Here is a 22220-nt window from a genome sequence, read left to right on the forward strand (position 1 = left end):
ACGTCAGAGTCAGATTTAAAGTTGTGTCCTCATTTCTGAAAAAAGCTTTATTTGGTTGCATATAGTATAGCCTCAGTCAGTCAGACTAGATGAGATTCTGGTTTCCCAGATGACATACAGTATACACTCACCAAACACTTTATTAGGAACACCTGTACACCTTCTCATGGTAGAGGTGGTGTAATGGTGTGGGGAATGTTTTCTTGGCACACTTTGGGCCCGTTAATACCAATCAATCATCGCTTGAATGCCACAGTCTATTTGAGTCTATTTGGCCACAATTTACCCATCTTCTAATGGCTACTTCCAGCATGATAATGCACCATGTCACAAATCAAAAGTCGTCTCAAACTAGTTTCATGAACGTGACAATGAGTTCAGTGTTCTTCAGTGGCCTTCCCAGTCACCGGATCTGAATCCAATAGAACACCTTTGGGATGTGGTAGAACAGTTGTTAAGCAGAAAATGCAGTTGAAAGTGCACCTGAAAAATCTGCAGGAATTGCGTGATGCAATCATGTCATCATGGACCAGAATAAAGAGCAAAGGGAGGCCCTACCCAGTATTAGTACAGTGTTCCTAATAAAGAGCAAAGGGAGGCCCTACCCAGTATTAGTACAGTGTTCCTAATAAAGTTCTCGTGAGTGTATCTTAATGTGAAAGTAATACTATCTGCCTCCATTGCAATGAAAATAAAAAAGGGCGGATGATGTGTTTTGAAAAGATGTCAAAAAGCTGTGAGCTAATGTGAATGGGTACAGACCTGTTAGGCTCTCACTCTCCATGATTCATACATATTTAATTGAAAACAATAAATAGAAACATCGCTCAAGGACACTTAAGAATTGAAGTACAGCATATGTGCACAGTGGAAAACTAGTCAGCCAAGAGGGAGGCATTGAATGGATTCTGAAAATACTGTGCCTTGGGCGAAGGAGATATTTTTGTGGGGAGTATGTCAGGGAGTGAATATTATAGTACAATTCTATGTATATGGTAGGCTATATATTCTATTTATATGGCCTTAGTTTACCTTATATAAAAAATAAAACAAAAAGATTAAATTGAAGCATAGTGTCTGTTTTTCAATAGAATTTCAGCCGATATTATTACCCATAATATTTCGATTAGTTTCAACTACGTCCAATATCATTCTTCATGCTAAGAAGCGGAGGAGTTCACCGTTTGTGAGGTGAACGCCTAATCCTGTGTTTTTCAATAATCCCTCACAGCACTGAGTGATCAAAATATGATAGAATTGGCAAGATATTAGAATTCCGATGCGATAGTAATGACACGCCCCCTGGTGTGCAATGTCTGACACGGTGGCCAAGTTCGATAACCTCGTTTTGCGTATCAGAGCATCAGTGTGCTGGAATGTGAATGTCCTTCTCTAGCTGTTTATTGATGCTGTTGATACCGTCCTTCACATGGTGATCGAGGAACACCTGAAACCTTCCCACCTGCCCGTTTGGACGTACCATGATCACTACTGAGAGTTGTGAGGTTGGAGACCAGCCGTGCTTTCCGCTGGAACCGCTGAAGAACACGCATCTACCGGGTAAAGCGTCGCCGCCGGGTGACAGCAAATCTCTCTACGGGGACAATATCCCAAAAGTGACGGCCAACGGGGTGCATGACATTGAGGATAGAATTCTGAGGATCACTGGTTATTACGGCTATTACCCGGGGTACTCCAGTCATAGAAGTAAGTCATGAAAACACGTGAAAACAAAGTAGTCAACAAAACGTAAGCGCATACCTTGAGATGCTCTTCTCTTGCAATTTCACACTCTCTTCTCCAGCCAGGTATAGGCTACAAAACAACGGAAAAGCACGGGTAGGCTATCGTTGCATTCCATATTACAGAGACAAATTGCTGCTTTGTATTGCAGATGCAATTCAAACGGGATAGGATAAAATGACCGTACTCATGAAATTAGTGTTTGACTGTTTAATCCATTTAATATTTACATTTGACTGCTCCTCACACAAAGGACCCTTTTGACAGTGGATAACCAAGCCTGCCTACTGCAGGTTCAGTCAAGCTGGTGAATATAGTACAAATTGCTTTGTACAGTTGTGATTTTCTGAAAATTATAGACTACTTTATGCCTATTCTTCAATTGGAATTAGTCCATGACTGACTGCTGTGTCATTTTGTATAATTACTCATGATTACATTCTCTGCACACACCAGAGATAAGGGCTACTGTAGGATAACTGGTGATATATCACAAACATGGAAAGTCACTGACGCAGCTGCAGCTGTGCAGTTTTGGAAAGTGATGTTTTCTCCTCTCATCCCTACTGACTTTTGGTTTGAGATACAACAAACAAAGAACAACAGAAAGGTGAGCAAATAGGGAGAGAGAGAGAGAGAGAGAGAGAGAGAGAGGGAGAGAGAGAGAGAGAGAGGGAGAGAGAGAGAGAAAGGGAGAGAGAGAGAAATAGGATGAGGGAGGGACAGCAGTCAGGCAACACACAGGCAGACAGAGACAGACAGAATAATTATGCAAATAGATGTTGAATATGCACAGATATTTAGAGAGCCAATTACATTGTCTCGTGACATCTCCACAAATTATAGTGCTCCTTACCATAATGGCAAATTGTTTGTATTCCAATGTTTACTTACTCGATCATTTAACAGTCCAGTTGAGAAAATTACATGCTGGATTCATATTGAATTGTTCATTGCTGGGGATATTAATAGTTTGCTCTTTATTTATGTAATCAATCTTTTCTAGTTGGCAAACACCTTTTTCCTATGCAATGCCCGTGTGCCTCTGTATTACTCTGATGAACCAGGCCATGTTGTGTGTACAGTGTACTGTCTGTAGAATGGGATGGCATGCGAGACAGAGACATCCAGTGATCAAAGCCATCCCAGAATTGTGGGTGCGAAGTGACATACTGTAAATTAGACAGGACATACATCAGACCGCTTGCTATTACACATAGATCATGGATAGAGGCAAGCAGAGAGGGTGTCAAACATCCCCAGACACTTCTGCAATTCCCACATGCCGGATCATGCCGGATCATGCCGGATCATCCCTTATTGGTTTGATCTTGACTTGTAATGGATGTTTGCTGAAATAGAACCTTTGGTTGTGATGACGTGACATAGGTGTTACAGTTAGGGTGATCTCAGTGGTAATGAGCATAGGCATCCCTTTTACCAGTGACAGGACAAAACAGACGTCCTTTGGCCCTTCTCAATACAAAAAAACAACAATTGTGGCAGAGCATTTGACTGCATTTTCTACTGTTAAATTTACGGTTCAAGATTGTAATCGTTTGGTAGCCCAGAATGCATTGCAGTCTACAGTATTATATTGTAAAATTACTAAACAGTACATTACTGTATGATTTTACTGTAATAATAATTTCAGCAGCTTGTAATAAAGTTGGATAGCGTGATGACGTAAATCCCACGGGATTTCGGCTATACAGTCCTATCACCTATGCTGCATTGTGCTGGTCAGAGGTCCTAGTATGTCATATAACTGGCCATCATATAATTCATTGTAGCATATCATTGCTGTACCAAAGGTTAAGAAGATCTGATTTGTTCTTGCAGATGTCAGAGAAATGTGGCTATTACTGTGACTTAGTGTTCCTGAGTCTGTTGAGATTCATACTCAGAAATAGTAATAAAACCTGTCACACAGGCTCCTCAGCATGTCCTAGCTGTTACATATTCGGCACAGTCTGAACTGATAGCAGTTGAGTTCATCTCCTCTTCACACGAAACATGATATAAGCTAATACATGATTTCAAATTAGCATTCTTCCTGCGTAAGAAAAATAATTGTATTTACCTGTCCCAGAACCTAGGGTATCTGACCTACCTTTGTTTGAATGGGACCCTCTGTCAGTCTAACTATAATTGCATAGGGGAGATGCAGCCGTCTCAAGATCCTCTGTTGCATATACAGTACTGTACAGTGGAGCTCTGGCGTTCATGATACTATGGTAGGTGAAGGTCCCGGGGAGGGTTTACTTTATCTTCCTATGTTAATAATAACAATGAGGGCAAACTGATCCCAGATCTGTGCTGAAGGACAACGGTTGATAAAGTTGCCTCCAATGTCGGACCCTCTGTGTTGTAGCAGCAGCTGGAGGAGGGAATTATATCTGTCTCCCATTAGACGACTTTATTGTCTTCGATCCGTGACGTCAGTTTCAATACTTTGTCTAGGAATGTAATCACTCGCGTTTAGATGAGAATATTCTCATCTGTCCAGACTAATAAGTAGAGAGAGTGTCTGACCGAAAAGCCCCAAAATAATCGTATTACGAAGTAATAGGCCTGTCACAATATCCATTCTGTCCTTTCAATAAAGCAACAGTGGCATTGTTTGCTTTCTGGTTGTATAGCTGAGGAAAATGAAAGGATAGATTGCCATCTGTGATGAAATTTCAGGTGCAAGGAGCAGGTGTGTAGAAGAACAGCTCCTGCAGTCACCTTCTTATTACAGGCCTGCGTGGATGTGGGCCTCGCAGTGAGGCTCGCTTTATTTGATATGTGGGACACGTCTAGTCTCTCTTATGAAAGTATATAACACAGCTGTTACAGCCACTGTGAAGTGGTAGCAAACCATATGCCTGTGCATACAGGACAGGGGCAGTTCTTTCCCTTCTGTTACCCCCTGAACAGCAAACATGTAGTAGTGGCGCAATGTGTGTTAATGTCACACGGTCTGAGGTCAGATCAGGAGAGGGTAGGAGAAATCATCCCTCTGCATAGTTTACCCAGCCCTATAATGCCTCAACTGCTACTCTTTCTACCTGAGAGATCTCAAACCTGGTGTGGATCGGGAGAGCATGTTCCTCCGCCACTGTCTGAGAGCTCGATGACACAGGTTTGTTTGTTTATTTTTGTTTCTACATTTTGAATACCAAATTAAGGTTCCCTTGAGACGTTTGTGATGGGATGTCATTTCAAAAAAGGGTTCTGCGGGGTGAATCAGAAAATAGCACATAATATGGAACAGTATTTACATCTTGCCAAGCCTGCGGGCAAATGATATATTTAGTAAGTTTCTCTTGGCATTTTGTTATTATTGCCACTTGCCATCTGCAATGAATGGCAACATGCCTTTGAGGAAGAACATGGACTAAATCTTCGGAAAGGGCCTGGCAGCGAAGAGCACACGCTGATTTTGTGATGACTTGTGAGACAGTCAACAAGAGATGAACAAATAAGTCAATTATATGATATTTCCATCTACCTTGGGTAGATGAATCATGGTTTGTTTACATTGCCGTGAGGAAAGTGGTGGAATGGCTTTATACATTCGCTGAAGCTGGAAGGAAGCTCAAGCTGGAAGGAAGCGCATTGTTTTTTAATCAAAATTCAGGGAAGAGAAAGTACCCTTCCTATCGCATCCTGGTACCGTTGAGCTGAGACTAGATCCCACAGCGTATCGTGTGTGAGGTTCAGATTTAGCACCCTGCTGAGTAGATTGGCAGTGTAGAGTGGAGATGACAGGCACGGGCAGCGCCACTCGGCACCAGGCCTGCTGTTCACACTACATCACAACAGCTGGAGAGCTGGGGACCACGGTGTTCTCAGGACAACTACGACAAGGCTCACTAAGTGTACCATAAGCACAGCCTGGCACCCTGGAGCCTGGATAGAGTATACAGCACTTCAACCAGGGGAGGCTGGTGGAGACAGAAGTCAGAGGACGGGGCTCGTTGTAATGCATGGAATGGAATGGGGAATGGTGTAAAACACGATACTGTTCATCATTCCGTTCGGGTGGCTATTTTATCATATTCATTTCTAGCTCCTCCAGCCTCCCCTGATTTCAACACAGTGCTAAACTATTCAGAGAGACAGTTGGATTTGGTTGAATTATCGATGGTCGTATCGTGTTCCACATCATACCCACACATAATGAGCTATTTCAGCCAGCTATGTTTAAAATATGTATATTGGCTAGTGGTCATCCAAAGCAGCACTGTAGGTGTATCTAGAATACCATTGTGATGCATTTTTACCTAAAAGTTCACTTAGACATTCCTCTAGCTCGCTCGCCCCCGTCCTGTCCCACTCTCAGCCTTCTTCTCTCAGCCGGCTATTTTTAGCCGGCGTAATGGGATGTGGGCTTTCGCCCGAGCCGCCAGTGCGCTGTGTAGCCCTGCGCTCTCACGGGAACGCGTAAACAGAAACATGCCTGCAGAGTAATGGGCGCAATATTTCTTCAAATTACTTTAAGTACTCCTGCGTGTGCACCAATGTACAGTAGCAAACTCACGAACATGAGAGGCAGATTTATCACAAATAACAGACACCTCAGGCTCTCAGAAAAGGAAAAAAAAAATTAAGACCACCAATAGACTACATCCGCCTGGAGGGTTTTTAGGTTAACCTTGTATAAAAAACTGTGAGCCTCAGATCCATACTCCACCACTGGATTCACCGTTAGGGGTTCTACACACACGGCCCTCTCCTGCGGTCAATCTTTCCCTTTATTTACACATAACAGCAGAGCCACGGTGCCAGTGCAGCCAGTCCTCTCGGCAGTCTCACAGCGCCCTCTTGTGGTCGGTCGTCTGAACCTCAGCATAAAACCAAGCAACCTTCCATCCTCCAATGAAATGAACAGCTAGACAGTTAAAGGGGAGATGTGACTTGAAGACTACTTAACCTAATTACCACCTCAATGTGTAAATCAAGATAGAGAGCTTGCTAAGTCCCACTCACGTTGACATTCCATCTGTCAGCAGTGGTTCTTGATTTACCAGGCCAACATGAGCTAGAATGCACATAACAATAGAGAAGCAGCAGTAGTTTTAGCTAGTATGCAATTATAAATATCTTTGCTATTCATAAATCAGATTTCCACCCTGTGGAGCCTTTTGAGAACCAGTATTCTTCCCTACATGACAGAAAAGGGCCAGCAGCCCACATGTAAAACTCTCTCAGCCCATTCTTCCTTATGTCCAGTAGGTGTCCCCCTCTTCAAACTAGACCAAGCGGACAGCGTGTTCTTGTGCTTACTGTTTAATTCAAAGCCCATGAATTCTTAATTTTCCTTGATAAACCAATTTGTTATTCTGAGTAATACACAGCATATGGTCCAGTCTGATTATTTTGACACTGTCTACTCGGCACCTGAAACACAACTTAATGAGAACACAACCCAGTCAGTACATTATTTCTCTCTCTCTCTCTCTCTCTCTCTCTCTCTCCCCCCCCCCCCCCCCCCCGCTCCTGATCCTATCTGAGATGTGCTGATTAACAGAGATGCATAAAGACAAAGGTGTGGAACAGGATCTGAATGACAAAAGGGCCTGAATGGGGCGGCTGCGTCAGTGTGCCGGGGCCAGGGCGCACAGCAGAACTGCCGTTGCTATGGAAGAGTGTGAGGTTTATTTTCAGATCCGTGCTCTGGTCCAAGATGTGACAACAGTATTGTATGAACCGTGGGTAATCCCTAGTGGGAGGCTAGGGGGCTGAAGCACACAGACAGAGATCAGCTTGATACGGGCGGATGATTTTCAGTTGTCTAGTACTTGCAGTTGCTAAAATGGTAACAGTGGATGAAAACAGGGACGTAACTTTTTCCACGCACAGTTAAAGTGTGAGTGGGCTAACGTAACAGCAGCCATGTGTTGAGACCAGCTCTGTACAGCAAAGATACTGAGATCTGCTTTTTAAGGACGTAATTAACCCTAATCACAGCAAGCATAATTACTTGTTGTGCACAGGAAAATCATTAATTGGGGGTAAATGTAAGTGTGTTGTGCTGGGACGAGTGTATGCGTGGGCCCGATACGAATCTGATCCGTGTTCTCTATACTATGCCATGTGCTCCATGTCAATCTCTAAAGCTCTTAGTGCAAACTGATTAGATGCCTTGGCTCAAATCTGCTGACTAGCTGACTTTCTTCCCCCCACCTCCTTGTCTAGCTGCTGGCTCCAGCCATCAGTAGGGCTATTTTTAAGTTCAGCCCCCCCTGCCTCAGGAGAGAGAGCCCACTCTCTCTCCCCACCCCCCACCCCCCTCCCGCTATCCCATCCTCCACCTACACACCTGACCCTAAATTAGGTTCACCATTTAATACCACCACTTTATTTGTATTTAAATGTATTTATTTTTCCGCGTAGAGCCTTGACACAAATGTACACATTAATCTTCTTCTCATTGAATCATACAGAGAAGGCAGAGGAATCAAATTTGCCCCGTGGCACAAATGTATGCTCTTAAAAACGCTGCAGGGAAGAGAGGGAGGATTTCTGCTGCTATTGCCAAGATCCCTCTGTCTCCCCTATAGTGGAGTATAGTGGTGGTAGCATCCAAACAGATAAATAAGCGTTATTACCCAGGCTGACAGCAAGGCGGTGCAGTGCCTCCTCTTTTATGACCTATCAAACAAACAGTCGGTGCAGAGGTCTCTCCACTCTACTGCCCCTCTCTCAGACCCTGAAGAACAGTGACGCACTCTGATCTGCCATGCTCTCTGTAGCCCTGCCAGCTTTGCGGGTTGATGAGAATTGGAGAGGAGAGACGGGGGAGAGTGGGGAGGGGATCCGGTTGTCACCGATATAGTGACAGAGAGTTCTGGAGTACACATGATTGCAAAATGGCAGTGACAGCTCGTTTCCTGTTCGCTTTGATCAGGGCTAGCCAGTGGGGAAGGGGGTACTATAGCAATGGCTTTCTGTCGTGTTTTTCACATCCATGGTGAGTTACTGCCGTCGGGCCCCCCAGACCGTAACGTAGCGCCGCCTCCCCGGCCTGCCTGCCATTGATTTCCCTGGCAAGAGAGGAGGCAGGGCGGAGGAGATATTAAGATTATGTTACAGGGAGCAGAACCTCTGTGTGTCTGACCGCATTGATGCTTATGCACTATTGACGAATGGGCAAGCGTGGTGGCGAGGCCCATTAAAACCATCGAGTGTGGAAACCGCAGACAGAGACAGGAATACAGGAAGGGCTTGAGATGGAAACTCCTGGCCACACTCCCGTGGGCATGCCCTGTGCCCTGTGCTCACCCCTCGTGCTGCAGCGTAATGGGATACTGAGAGGGGGTGTTTCCCCTCTTCTGTGAGCAGGATGAGTTCCCAAAAACAACTGGATACTCTCGTCAATCAAGAACAGTAGCGTGAACAGAGAAGGGAATGTTCAGAGAAGGGAATGTTCAGAGGAGAATGTTGATTTCTCATTCCGTTTGGAGAAACTAGGTCTGTCTCCTTCTCATTGTTCATGGGCCCTGCCCTGTTTTCTCCTGAGGGAGTCTGTGCGAACAACTCACAGATGGAGCGAGGCAAGAGTGAGTCTCAGTTGTCTGCAGAGGAAGTATTGCCTTCCCTCTTGTATAGCCCTTCAATGGCTCTCAATAACACCATGTATGAGTGTTATAGACGCAACTTTAATGACGATTTTAAAAAATTGTTTGCATTGCCACAAGCACCAGCTCGCACCTTGGTCAACAAGCCACTAAGGTGGTGTTGACCAACAGCTTGTCATCCATCTCCATCTACTGAGTGCCACTGCAGTGGATCACCATTTCCTGAGGTGTGTGTGTGTGTGTGTGTGTGTGTGTGTGTGTGTGTGTGTGTGTGTGTGTGTGTGTGTGTGTGTGTCGGTGGGGGGCATCTTAGGTAAGTCCCTTTCACAGTTCAAGTCATTAGTGTTGCAGTGGCGCAGACAACAGGACAGGACCTCTATAAATAATCTAAGACTGAAGGAGTAGTGAAGTAGGCTAGAAGTGCCGGGAGGGGGGGGGGGGGGGTAGAGAGAGAGGGAAGGGGGGGGGGGGTGATTGGGAGAGAGATGTGTGTGTGAAAGAGAGAGAGATTGGAAGAAGAGGGATGAGAGAGAGAGAGAGAGAGGGAGAGAGGGAGAGGGGCAGCAGCTAACACAGCATAATTAGCCAGGGCTGCTTGGTTACCTTCCAAACAAAGCATCTGATTTGCGGAGCAAACGAAGAGGAGGAGGAAGCAAGGGAGGAGGAGGGAGAGCGAAAGAAAGACGTGAAGGGAGTGATTGCGCCGTGCCACACACACTTGAAGCTCAGTCTCCCTTGGAGACAGTGCATCGCTGGATCCTCTCCACAGCACTTCTACTGGGCTACCACTGTCCAGAGAGAGAGAGAGAGAGAGTTAGAGAGAGAGAGAGAGAGAGAGAGAGAGAGAGAGAGAGAGAGAGAGAGAGAGAGAGAGAAGGAGGGAGAGACTGGATCTAAGTGTGATAAATCAGGAAGAAGGAGAAGAGTTATAAGAAGAGATAGAGGTAAAGAAGAGGTATAGGTATCTTGTGGAAGCTGCAGAGGAGCCAGGAGTCTTGGGATGCAGAGGCATTGCAGGAGGAGCTGCTGAGCGTGCACGTGCAGCAGCCAAGGCGCCCAGACGACACACCCACACACACACACACGCACACACACACACACACACACACACACACACACACACACACACATCCCAGGGAGGGACTGCTGTGGGTTCTGCCCCCAGCGGAGGATGAAGAAGCACTCGGCCAGAGTGGCTCCTCTCAGCTCCTACAGCACCCAGGTCCTGACCTGCCCCATCTCTGAAGGTAAACACTCCACACGGGGCAGGGGACAGGGGACAGGGGGCAGGGGGCAGGGGGCAGGGGGCAGGGGGCAGGGGGCAGGGGGCAGGGGACAGGGGAGACGGGAGGGAGTCTGGCCTGTGGTGCTATGTCTGGAACATGTAGGCTACATTTCTGTGTGTGTGTGTGTGTGTGTGTGTGTGTGTGTGTGTGTGTGTGATAGAGAGAGAGAGAGAGAGAGAGTGTGGAGAGAGTGTGGCAGTATTGAAAGCTTATCAAACAGCAGTGACATGAGTTGTGAGAGAGAGAGACTACTTTGTGCATTATTGCTGTTGTGGCCTTTGAGTGTTTTACTGTATTTGTGCATAGTTGATATGGTATCATATGTTCATGTGAGTGTTATTGCTTACTTAGTATAGTCCTTTTCAAAGGAAAATACCCAGAGCCAAATATAAGATCATTTTTATTCTATGGACTTTCTAATTAAAATGTAAACCCTAAAGATATACATTTGAGATTTGAGCAAAGGCTAATTACGACAGCTCAAATTCAGATGTGTCCAGTCTACACATAATTGTGTGCTCTGGGCTCTTCGTGATGATGTAGAGGGCATTAGCTCCCACAGAATAGTGCATACTTGGATACTCATTAAAGCCTGAAGAATGCTGCAGGGGCTTGAACATACTAGTACATTACTATGTACGATACCAAGTTGTATACTAAGACTAATGTTCTTAATTATTTTGTGATTATTTACATTAAAGGACACCACATACTTCAGTTTGCACATTCCCCCAAATACCTGTTAGGATCATAGAAAAGGTTTTGTATTTTATTTTTATTTATTTATATGCCATTTAGCTGACGCTTTTATCCAAAGCGACTGCAGTGAGTGCATAAATCTTTCAGTATATATGGTCCCAGTGGGAATCAGACCCCCAACCTAAGCGTTGTTAACGCCATGCTCTACCAACTGAGCTGCAGAGGACCATAGTAAAAGTTGAATGGTGTTGTACAGCTCTATGAGAACTTTCATTTCTTTTGCGTGGCGTTATTAGTGAGGGGATAGAGAACATTTCAACAGGGACTGTAGTACCACGGCATATGTTTGGTTGTTTCAAGCTGTCCTTTGTGTCATGCCACTGATGACTGAAGACGTTTCTTGCATGTGATGAGTGTTGGCCAAATTCATTCTGAGAGACACACAGGCACAATTCCCTTTACACTAGTATACTTGTACACAATCCTGTTTCTAAAGCTTTGAGTTGAATTGCTTCCATTACCCCAGACTTCAAGTCCTTCGTGGTTTTACAGAGATTACACAAAACACACTTAATCTTCCTTTAATCATCAAAATACTGTTTCCATGTCTTCTCACCTTGTATGTGTAGGAACCAGGGGAGGCCAGCGGGGGTAGAAATCAGAGGACCCGCTCATTGTATTGCATGGAACGGAATGAGGAATGGTATCAAACACGTGTGTTTGACACCATTCCCCATTCCATCCCATGCATTACAATGATCCTGTTCCGTTAGGCAGTATAACACTGCAGGCCAGGAACATTAATGTGAACATTGGATTTAGCACTGGTCTATCCATCAATGCCTCCACTGTCATTCTCCTGTGGCTGGGCTGGAGCAGAAAATGGAATGAAATGTGAGGTCCAAGCTGACTAACTGCGTCACACGGTCAGTGTTTGTTCTGCTAATGGGAGTGGCGATATTGGAGGACGGTATGGGGGAAGCTACATTACGGGGAATGCTACATCCCTGTAGCTCTCATGCTATCTTGCTACTGTCCAATGAACTATGTATATTGGTGATTATAAAGTTACAAATTGGTTGGTATCAGACCTGTAGTCGTGTTCTGCAATTCATATTTGGTTCACACTAATTCGGCTACCTTACTGGGAATATGCGTTCTGCCTTGGTACTGTGTAGTGAAGATAATGATAATGGTGGTAATAATTGTTAGGTAAAAGCACCGCATTTTAAAGGAGCCATCTGGGGGATTCAAACAACAAGAAAGCGGTCCCCCCCCCCGCCACCTTTTTTGGTGAACAGCTTAGGGATGGGGCTGCTGAAATGTAGCCACTCTAAAATTCATAGACGGAGCTATGGGTGTAAGAATTGACCATCCCTGAGATCGAAATGATAGTTTTATCCATGTTTTGAAGCTATATAGTGTTTGTTTACAATCACATTGGTTACAAACAATGGTGTAAAAGTTTATTTTTTTGGGGTTCTGATGGGCTAAGCTTGTGAGGCATTTATAAGTTATATTATTCAAAAGTCAATGGCTATATATCATTCAAGTCAAAAATGGATGTGCCAATCCCAGATGTGTTTCAGCTTTTGTCTGGATTCAACTCAAAATATAGCTTTGGCCAGAAAGGCAACGTGTGTGTGTGTGTGTGTGTGTGTGTGTGTGTGTGTGTGTGTGTGTGTGTGTGTGTGTGTGTGTGTGTGTGTGTGTATGGCCTCGACAGCAGCCTATGTATATCTTTAGAAATCTATTAGGGTAAAACCCTTTAGGCAGAGGATTTAACCCGTTGGACGGAGGGCTGGACCGGGACTCCTGTATAGGGTCTAATACCAGGAGACAGTGTCTGTGTCTGTGTCTGTGTCTGTGTCTGCGTCTGTGTCTGTGTCTGCGTCTGCGTCTGCGTCTGTGTCTGTGTCTGTGCTGTCTGAATGTACTAAGCTGCTGTAAATTGGCGGTTTACATCGTTCCATGGGATTTTAAGTATTTGATCTTTTGTCATCAAACGTTTTATCACAGCTACATCAACTGGTAGAAATGCAGTCTTTAATATAAGAGCTCAAATGTAGCCAATAACTCTAATAATACCCGCATCCTGGCAATGGATCAGAGTGGTGCTTTCGCCTCAGGGGAAAAAGATGCTAACTACATGTGGCACTCAGTACAGTGCAGTGGATTCTAGAAACCGTTACAGATAAGGCCCGTTAATGTTCAGTCAGCCCAGCAGGTGAAGATATTGGCAGGGTGAAATACCCTCAGAGTTAGTAATAACGCTAAGATCACAAAGTCCAGGCTACAAGTCAGGTGTTCTCATACAAATACAACTATTGTTGTAAAACTACAACAAGCAGACCTGCTGTGACTTACAAAGACTCAATGTTGTACAATGTTGTAACACTTGATTTAGTATCTAGTATTTCTCCTCTAAGGGTCCCTACATGGGACATATCGAGGTAAAACCTTTATGACAAACACTTTACCAACCTTTAACAACTATAAAAATCCATGAAAGATTAAGTGCCAAGGCTCACTTCAAAGGGGGGCTCGCACTCAAACCTTAAGTGCCATGGATTGCATACTGTATCCAAAATGGATTTGAGTTGACATTTTCATCCAATTGAAAGCTCTGTCCTGTATGCCAAGATCCCAAGCCAATTGACTGAGTTCCAAATGCCACAGAAAGCTGTCTAATTGTCACAGGAACCTTAGATGCCACTGTATTCCAGCGGATGCCAATATGGGACAGAAATTAGACTAACGGTCAACTATAACTGGAACTGATTCTCAGACCATGTGTGCTTCATGATCTGTTTTGTGTAACCTCAGGTGGGCCGAGTCCTGCAATACAGGCATTCTTTGCTCACCATCACCGACGAGCAGCCTTAAGTTTGGGTCAGGCCTCTGATTTGAGTGAAGTGGCGTGGGTAGTTTCAAGGACATTATCATTCAGCGTGCCGCAGTCTTAGTTCCCACTCCCAACCCTTATACAGCACAACCACACTGACTCTGCAATCCAGTTTACCTTCACGCTCTTTAAATGAATTTGAGTGAATTCCACACACATATTTTTGCAATGTGTTGTACTTTCTGTTCTAGATAACCTTGAGGCAAGAATCAAAGCATGAATCACACTTTCATGGATTTTTCCGTCCGTCACTTTTTGGGATTGTTCTGAAAGTGTTGTTGAGATGTTGTGTTCATGTTGTGTATACGTTGGAGCTGATGGCCCTCCTCAGATACTGTATGTCATACTGGACTGTAGGAGGGAGAGGAGATTAAGGCAGGGAGATGTAGTAGGGGGGAGAGACTGTTAGAGACCACTACTGCTGCTGCCGTAGGCATGGTGGAAATGGCTGGGCTGAGCCCATAGTGCTGAGTCAGCGGAGTGAGAGGGAGCTGCAAACAGCCAGCACATGTCATCCTTTATTCCTGCCCTGGTGTAAATTGATCACACTGTGGAGAGCTATATAACGTATCCTGTCTCTCTCCGGAAACGCCCTCACATCATCTCAGTGACACAACACACACGTGCGCAAACACACACACACACGCACGCACGCACACGCATGCACACACACACACACACACACACACACACACACACACACACACACACACACACACACACACACACACACACACACACACACACACACAAACACAAACACACTATAGCAAGCGATGTTATTAAACACCCAACAGCCATTCCATCCCACAATCCATTAAGGCAGTGCATTTAGCATTCTGCTTTGACTTCAAAATGATTGCTTCAAAGGATAATTCAATATAAATCCTTGCATTTCAGTTCTCAATCCCTGGTAGGCAGTAGTGGGTTTGATGTTTGTGCTCACATTCAGCTCAGAGGGTGGCTCACTCTCCCAGTCTCCCTGCGCTCACTGCACCAGTCCAGAAACTACCCAGTCTGCACTGAATCCCAACCAATCTGGAAACGCCTACTCAGAGCTTTGGTAATCTATTCTCTTTACAGTCACAACAGCAAAAACAAAAGGGCAGGACTGCTAAACTTTTAACAATGTTTCTGTCAGTGGTAAATACAGTAACTCAGCAGTCTGCCATAGTGGGCCCTGCAATGATTACAGAACACAACATTAGAGAAATGCTGGTAGAAGAGTTTGCTCAGCTCTTTAATTGTAACGTTTGTTTTCCTTAGTAGCCTGTTAGATTTCCTTAGTAGCCAGTTTGCTCCAAACAGACGAAATATTCAACATTAGATTAGGTCTGTGTGGGTTGACTCTGAACTATCAATCCCACCATTTGCTTTAAGATGTTAACTAGGCAGTATCAGCTATGAACAAAAGAAAGCGGCAAGGTTGTCATGTCTTTCTAGTCAGATGTCATGTGATTGAGCTGACGCTTACACATACTGTAGATCGTTTCAGGGTGTCAGGTTTCTGTGCACCTCTGAATATACTGTATGTGTCTATGTTAAAGCCTCATCCACAGGGCTGTATGTGACCCTATGGTGCTATTTATGACATGGGCGACTACCATGCTAAGCCAACACATTTCCAACAACGCTTTGCCTTCTAGTGCCTTTACAGCAGGTAATTCAAACTGGGGGACTACTGTTCACTAAGGACGATTGATCAATACATGCTTACTTTCCACAGTAAGGTGGCCAGGGTAACATCATAGAATTGCCTTTTTTAGGAAATCCATCCAAAATGAATGCCTTTGCGTAGGCTGTTCCACATTGTTTGAAGTACAATATGCTCAGTGTCAGACTGCCCTGTGTGTTTTGATCTTTTTGTACTTTGGAAAGTGCATAGAGTTCATTGTGTTGGTTTAAAGTAAGAAGGTCACAATGTACATGTATCTGATGTAGCTTATAAACATTCACATTTACATTTAAATGTTTTGCCATTTACCAGACGCTTTTATCCAAAGTGACTTACAAAGTACATTTGTCTAAAGTGAATCATCTATACATCAGTCATCATCAGAAAAAACAACTCAGTGCCAGGACCAGGGGCCATTGGCAGTCACAATGCTAGAAGAAGGAAGGATTTTTTTAAAATGATTATTAACAGCAGAGGAACTGTACAGGGGGCTAGTGAGGGCTCTGAGTCCAAACAGTACTCTACTGCAACTGCATGTTGTTCTTATTGCACTCATGCTGAAAAATACACACACTGAAAACCTACTTGTTACACATATCTGCTGAAAGTACAACTCCAGCTTAACGTTCCCCTCTTTCCCCCACAGGAGAGGAAGGCTCTGAGTCCAATGCGGAGACCCCTGGCAGCGAGGCCAGCGGAGAGGGCACGTCCTATCAGACGTGTGCTAACACAGTCCTGAAGGTGCTGGGAGGTCTCCTGGTGGTCCTGTGTGTCTCCTCCTCCTGGGTGGGCACCACTCAGGTGGTCAAGCTCACCTTCCAGTCCTTCTCCTGCCCCTTCTTCATCTCCTGGTTCAGCTCCAACTGGAACATCCTCTTCTTCCCCCTCTACTACTCCTATCATGTGGCCACCACGCGGGAGAAGCAGACACCTATCCAGAAGTTCAGGTGAGGTATCATGGGTGCCCCACTCTCCCAGTCTCCCAGTCTCCCAGTCTCCCAGTCTCCCAGTCTCCCTGCCCCACTCTCCCACTCTCCCAGTCTCCCAGTCTCCCTGCCCCACTCTCCCAGTCTCCCAGTCTCCCAGTCTTCCAGTCTCCCTGCCCCACTATCCCAGTCTCCCAGTCTCCCAGTCTCCCAGTCTCCCTGCCCCACTCTCCCGGTCTCCCAGTCTCCCAGTTTACCTGCCCCACTCTCCCAGTCTTCCAGTCTCCCTGCCCCACTATCCCAGTCTCCTTCCCTCCCTTACCCCCAGCATGGGTAAGAGCTGAGCTTATGTATGTCAAGGATAAGAGGATGCTTGTGTAGCTGTCAAAAGCACAGCTTTGAGAAACTATTACCTCCGATAATTCTAAGATATTTAATCAGCTGTGATAGGGGAATGGTGCTAATGAGAGATGCTGTAGAAAGCAGATTTGCGCTAAGCTGTTTGTTTAGTATTTGGTAGGTTTGATGCCTCCCAGTGCCAAGTGAGGCAGAATCTATGACACATTCCTATTTTAATTGCCATTTGCAGCCAGGCATGTGAATGGGGATATTGACCGTGTTAAAATCATCAGTTTAGTAATGGCTCCTTCTGCAGATATCAGGGGACTATTACCCTCCAGCCCTGGAAAACAAACAAAACTGATGTCATTAGCCACAAGGTATCCGTCTAATGCTTATGGATTCCAACTCACAGATTTTCCTCAGGGAACCGAACTCAACCCTTCGATAAGTGCTCTGAACAACAGCTTAATAAAATGTACTGTATAGTATATTTTGAGGAGTTACAAGGCTCTCTTTCAACCCTCTCTTTTTGGGTGTCACAGAGAGTGCAGTCGGCTTTTCGGGGAGGATGGGATGACCCTGAAGCTGTTTCTGAAGAGGACGGCTCCTTTCTCCATTCTGTGGACCCTCACAAATTACCTGTACCTCATGGCCCTGCGGAAGCTGACTGCCACCGACGTCTCAGCTCTCTATTGCTGCCACAAGGCCTTTGTCTTCCTGCTGTCTTGGATCGTCCTCAAGGACCGCTTCATGGGTGTTCGGGTCAGTACCTACACACCCATACTGTATGTCCTCATTCAGAGGTTAAGGGACTGCGCTAAGGGTCAACATTGATCATCTCAGTTCTCACTCTCCTGTACTGCATGGATACAGATTTAAGAGCTACATAACTAGTTAGTATTTCATGGCTGTTTGCTTGCTTTCTGGCGTGTCTCCCTAATCTCTACCTGCAGATTGTGGCAGCCATCATGGCCATCACAGGTATCGTCATGATGGCTTACGCAGATGGTTTCCACGGCGACTCCATCATAGGTGTGGCCTTGGCTGTTGGGTCTGCTTCCACATCAGCTCTCTACAAGGTTAGTCTACCAAGCTTATATCGGAATACTGAGTTCGAGTGCTTTTGTTTCTTTTTAATGATGTTCCAAACTGTTGATTTTGGCAGGCCTAAAGTTTTGGCTATGTTTCTGGGGGTTTTTTCAGATTTTTCAGCCTAATAAAATCTTTGGTCCTCATGTTGACAGACACCAATAGCAAACTCCAAAAGCAAATCCAAAGCCTAGAATCAATACTCCACATTGATGGCTCTCTTATACCTGCACAAATGATGTGACGGAACACACCTGACTTACCAGAAACACCTGCCAAGCCAATTGTCCCATTACTTTTGGGTACCCTGAAATAGGGGGACTATGCATAAAAAGTGGTGTACTTTCTGAATGGTGAAACCAGTATGTACACAAGTACCATCAAATAAAAGCTGAGAATCATATAAATTGTTTGTTGGATTTAAAATCTGTATATCAGTATAAATGTCCCTCGTCTGCCTACAAAAACAAGTCCTGTTCTATATCAATGTATCTCCCTATTAAACAATCCATTATCTGACATACTGTGCTGTCCATTGACAGCAATCAAATGTTAATTTCCAGCAACGGAAAACATAATTAATTGTTTTTATTCCCTCTCTCATTAATTCACAAAACATACGTTTGAATAATTGTCACCGATTCAAACAAGGGGGCGCATTTTATTCGTGGGTGACAACATGTTTACTGTAATATAATAATATAATATATGCCATTTAGCTGACGCTTTTATCCAAAGCGACTTACATTGCAGTGAGTGCATACATTTTTCAGTATATATGGTCCCAGCAGGAATCAAACCCACAAGCATTGTTAACGCCATGCTCTACCAACTGAGCCACAGAGGACCATAGTAAAAGTTGAATGGCGTTGTACAGCTCTATGAGAACTTTCATTTCTTTTGCTTGGCGTTATCAGTGAGTACTGTAGACTTGTTTACTCTGACAATGAGACATAAACATTGTTTTCCGTGCCCCAGGTGCTGTTTAAGATGTTCCTGGGCAGTGCCAACCTGGGTGAGGTGGCTCATTTCCTCTCCACCATGGGCTTCTTCAACCTCATCTTCATCTCCTGTGTGCCCCTCATCCTCTATTTCACCAAGGTGGAGCACTGGGGCTCCATCTCCTCCCTGCCCTGGGGCTACCTGTGTGGCCTGGCTGGGCTTTGGCTAGGTGACTGGATACACACACACATGCACACACACACACACACACGCGCACACGCGCACACACGCACGCGCGCACACACACACACACACACACACACACACACACACACACACACGCACACACAGACACGCACACACAGACACACACACACACACACACACACACACACACACACACACACACACACTGTTCTTAAATATGTGGATTAACTCTTTCATGTCTCTTCCAGTGTTCAACATCCTGGTTAACGTGGGCGTGGTGTTAACCTATCCCATCCTCATCTCCATAGGGACACTGCTCAGTGTGCCAGGCAATGCAGGTATGTGTGTTGTTGTGTGTGTACAGTACGTGTGTGTGTGTGTGTGTGTGTGTGTGTGTGTGTGTGTGTGTGTGTGTGTGTGTGTGTGTGTGTGTGTGTGTGTGTGTGTGTGTGGATGAAGCATTGCACATACAGTATTGACATTGACTTAAGTAAATCTCATTATCACACACGTCTTTATGACAGTACGTACAAATGTCAGAGTTTCTATGGATCACCTCTGTAATGGGTGTGAATACTGACTTAATCTAGTCCATGCAGTGGCACTGTACCCAGAGGTCAGCACTTAAGGCACCCGCAGCAAACAGATTACACAGCAAGTCTGACTCCCTCACCTCGGAAACCCAATCACCAATGTGCCTCCACAGACGCAGCAACTATCCGTCACTCAGGGAGGATCAGGTTGCCAAGGCGACACTAAATGCCTGCAGACAGGTTATTTTCCTTAACCACAGTGGTGTGTATGAAGGTCAGTGGGTTACGCAGCCCGGCGTTGTGGTCCAGACCACAGAGGGGGGAGGCCGTAGTGGCCCACTTGTGCTGATTGTAAGTTGCAGGGCTAAGCTACAGTAAGCTACCCTTATCCCCCATAGCCCCTGTGTCCTGTGGTTTCAGTTACTTAATGTAATTAATCTGAACATTTTGTTTACTTTCACTATCTCTCTATCTACCCCCCCCTCTCTCTCTCTCTCTCTCTCTCTCTCTCTCTCTCTCTCTTTCTCTCTTTCATTCATTCACTCTCTCTCTCTCCCTTTCCTTTCCTTTTTTTCTTCCTCCCTCCCCCCTCTCTCCCTCCCTCCCTCCCCTCCTCCCTCCTTACACCCCTCCCTCCCCCCCACCCTCCCTCCCTCCCCCCTCTGTCCCCCCCTTCCTCCCTCCCTCCCTCCCCCCTCTGTCCCCCCCTTCCTCCCTCCCTCCCTCCCTCCCTCCCCCCCTCCCCTCCTCCTCCCCTCCCTCCGTAGCTGTAGATGTGCTGAAACATGAGGTAATCTTCAGTGTGGTGCGTCTGGCTGCCACTTGCATCATCTGCCTGGGCTTCCTGTTGCTGCTGCTGCCAGAGGAGTGGGACTCCGTCACGCTGCGCTTCCTCGCCACCTTCGCCGACAAGAAGTCCGAGGAGCACGGCGAGGAGCTGACCGAGTCCAGCATCCACACACGCAGCCGCAGCCGTGCCAACGGTGCCGTCTCCATCCCCATGGCATGACCCCCCCCCCCCCCCCCCCCGTGCCAGCTCCCATGTTGCCCGCCCCCCCACCCCCACCCCCCTCCTCGCACGTTTCTTCATCTCCCACCTGGGAAGCGTGGCGGGATGACTCTCTGGTTGACTGACTCCAGACAGGAAGTCCAAACACAGGAAAGCAGGAAGTATATCTTAAGACAAACTGGTGAGGAGTTGCATCTCCTCTGTCACTTCCCCCCGGGAGGAGGGGGAAGAGAACAGCTACGGATTTCCCTGATGGGAAAGTTAGAAAGTGTTATACTTTCTTGAACTCCTCGCCACGCCAGTCCTGACCCCTTGCACGCCCCCTAGACCACACAAGCCTGACTGGCCTACTGTACCTTCAGCCTGCTCCACGGACTGTATTCTGTGAATATAAATATTGACAGGGCCAGTTTGGCTCAATCTTTATCTGTATTTATTGAATTTACTCAGATAGAGACAAGAGTATTTACATTTTACTTCTTATATAGTGTTATGTACTGGAACAGGTTGGAAAATACACTCACTGAACACTTTATTAGGAACACCTGTACACCTTCTCATGGTGGAGGTGGTGTAATGATGTGGGGAATGTTTTCTTGGCACACAATTTACCCATCATCTAATGGCTACTTCCAGCATGATAATGCACCATGTCACAAAGCAAAAGTCGTCTCAAACTGGTTTCATGAACATGACAGTGAGTTCAGTGCTCTTCAGTGGCCTTCTCAGTCTGAATCCAATAGAACACCTTTGGGATGTGGTAGAACGGGAGATTCACAGCTTGAAAGTGTACCTGAAAAATCTGCAGTTATTGCGTGATGCAATCATGTCATCATGGACCAGAATCTCAAAGGAATGTTTCCAACATCTTGAGGAATCAATGCCACAAAGAATTTAGGCTGTTTTGAGAACAAAGGGAGGCCCTATCCAGTATTAGTATAGTGTTCCTAATAAAGAGTAAAGGGAGGCCCTATCCAGTATTAGTATAGTGTTCCTAATAAAGAGCAAAGGGAGGCCGTACCCAGTATTAGTACAGTGTTCCTAATAAAGAGCAAAGGGAGGCCCTACACAGTATTAGTACAGTGTTCCTAATAAAGAGTGAAGGGAGGCCCTACCCAGTATATTAGTACAGTGTTCCTAATAAAGTGTTCCGTGAGTGTATACTATGCTTAATGTACAGGCTCTTTTTCTTTTCTAATAAAAAAGAAATAAAGACCGACCTTCGTGGTTGTATGTTTTTAGGATACACATACAGTACAAATATCTTGAATGTGTTAGATCCCCCTATGAGCGTAC

The 22220-nt window shown here is 45.5% G+C and overlaps 1 protein-coding gene across 2 annotated transcripts; it reads left to right on the forward strand.

Annotated features, from left to right (window-relative positions):
* Positions 1–1481: 1481 nt before the first annotated feature.
* On the forward strand, positions 1482–20924 carry slc35f4 (solute carrier family 35 member F4; the record flags this gene model as incomplete). Of its 2 annotated transcripts, none has more annotated exons than XM_083684184.1 (7): positions 1482–1707; positions 16523–16823; positions 17687–17906; positions 18098–18223; positions 19212–19404; positions 19631–19720; positions 20683–20924. In XM_083684184.1, the coding sequence occupies 7 exons, from the start codon at positions 1482–1484 to the stop codon at positions 20922–20924; spliced, it is 1398 nt and encodes a 465-aa protein (XP_083540310.1). The 2 variants fall into 2 exon arrangements, with proteins under 2 accessions (XP_083540310.1, XP_083540311.1); XM_083684185.1 differs by lacking the exon at positions 1482–1707 and adding an exon at positions 10483–10558.
* Between the last annotated feature and the right edge of the window lie 1296 nt (positions 20925–22220).

Source organism: Argentina silus (assembly GCF_951799395.1).
Source record: "Argentina silus genome assembly, chromosome: 13".
Lineage (NCBI taxonomy): Eukaryota > Metazoa > Chordata > Actinopteri > Argentiniformes > Argentinidae > Argentina > Argentina silus.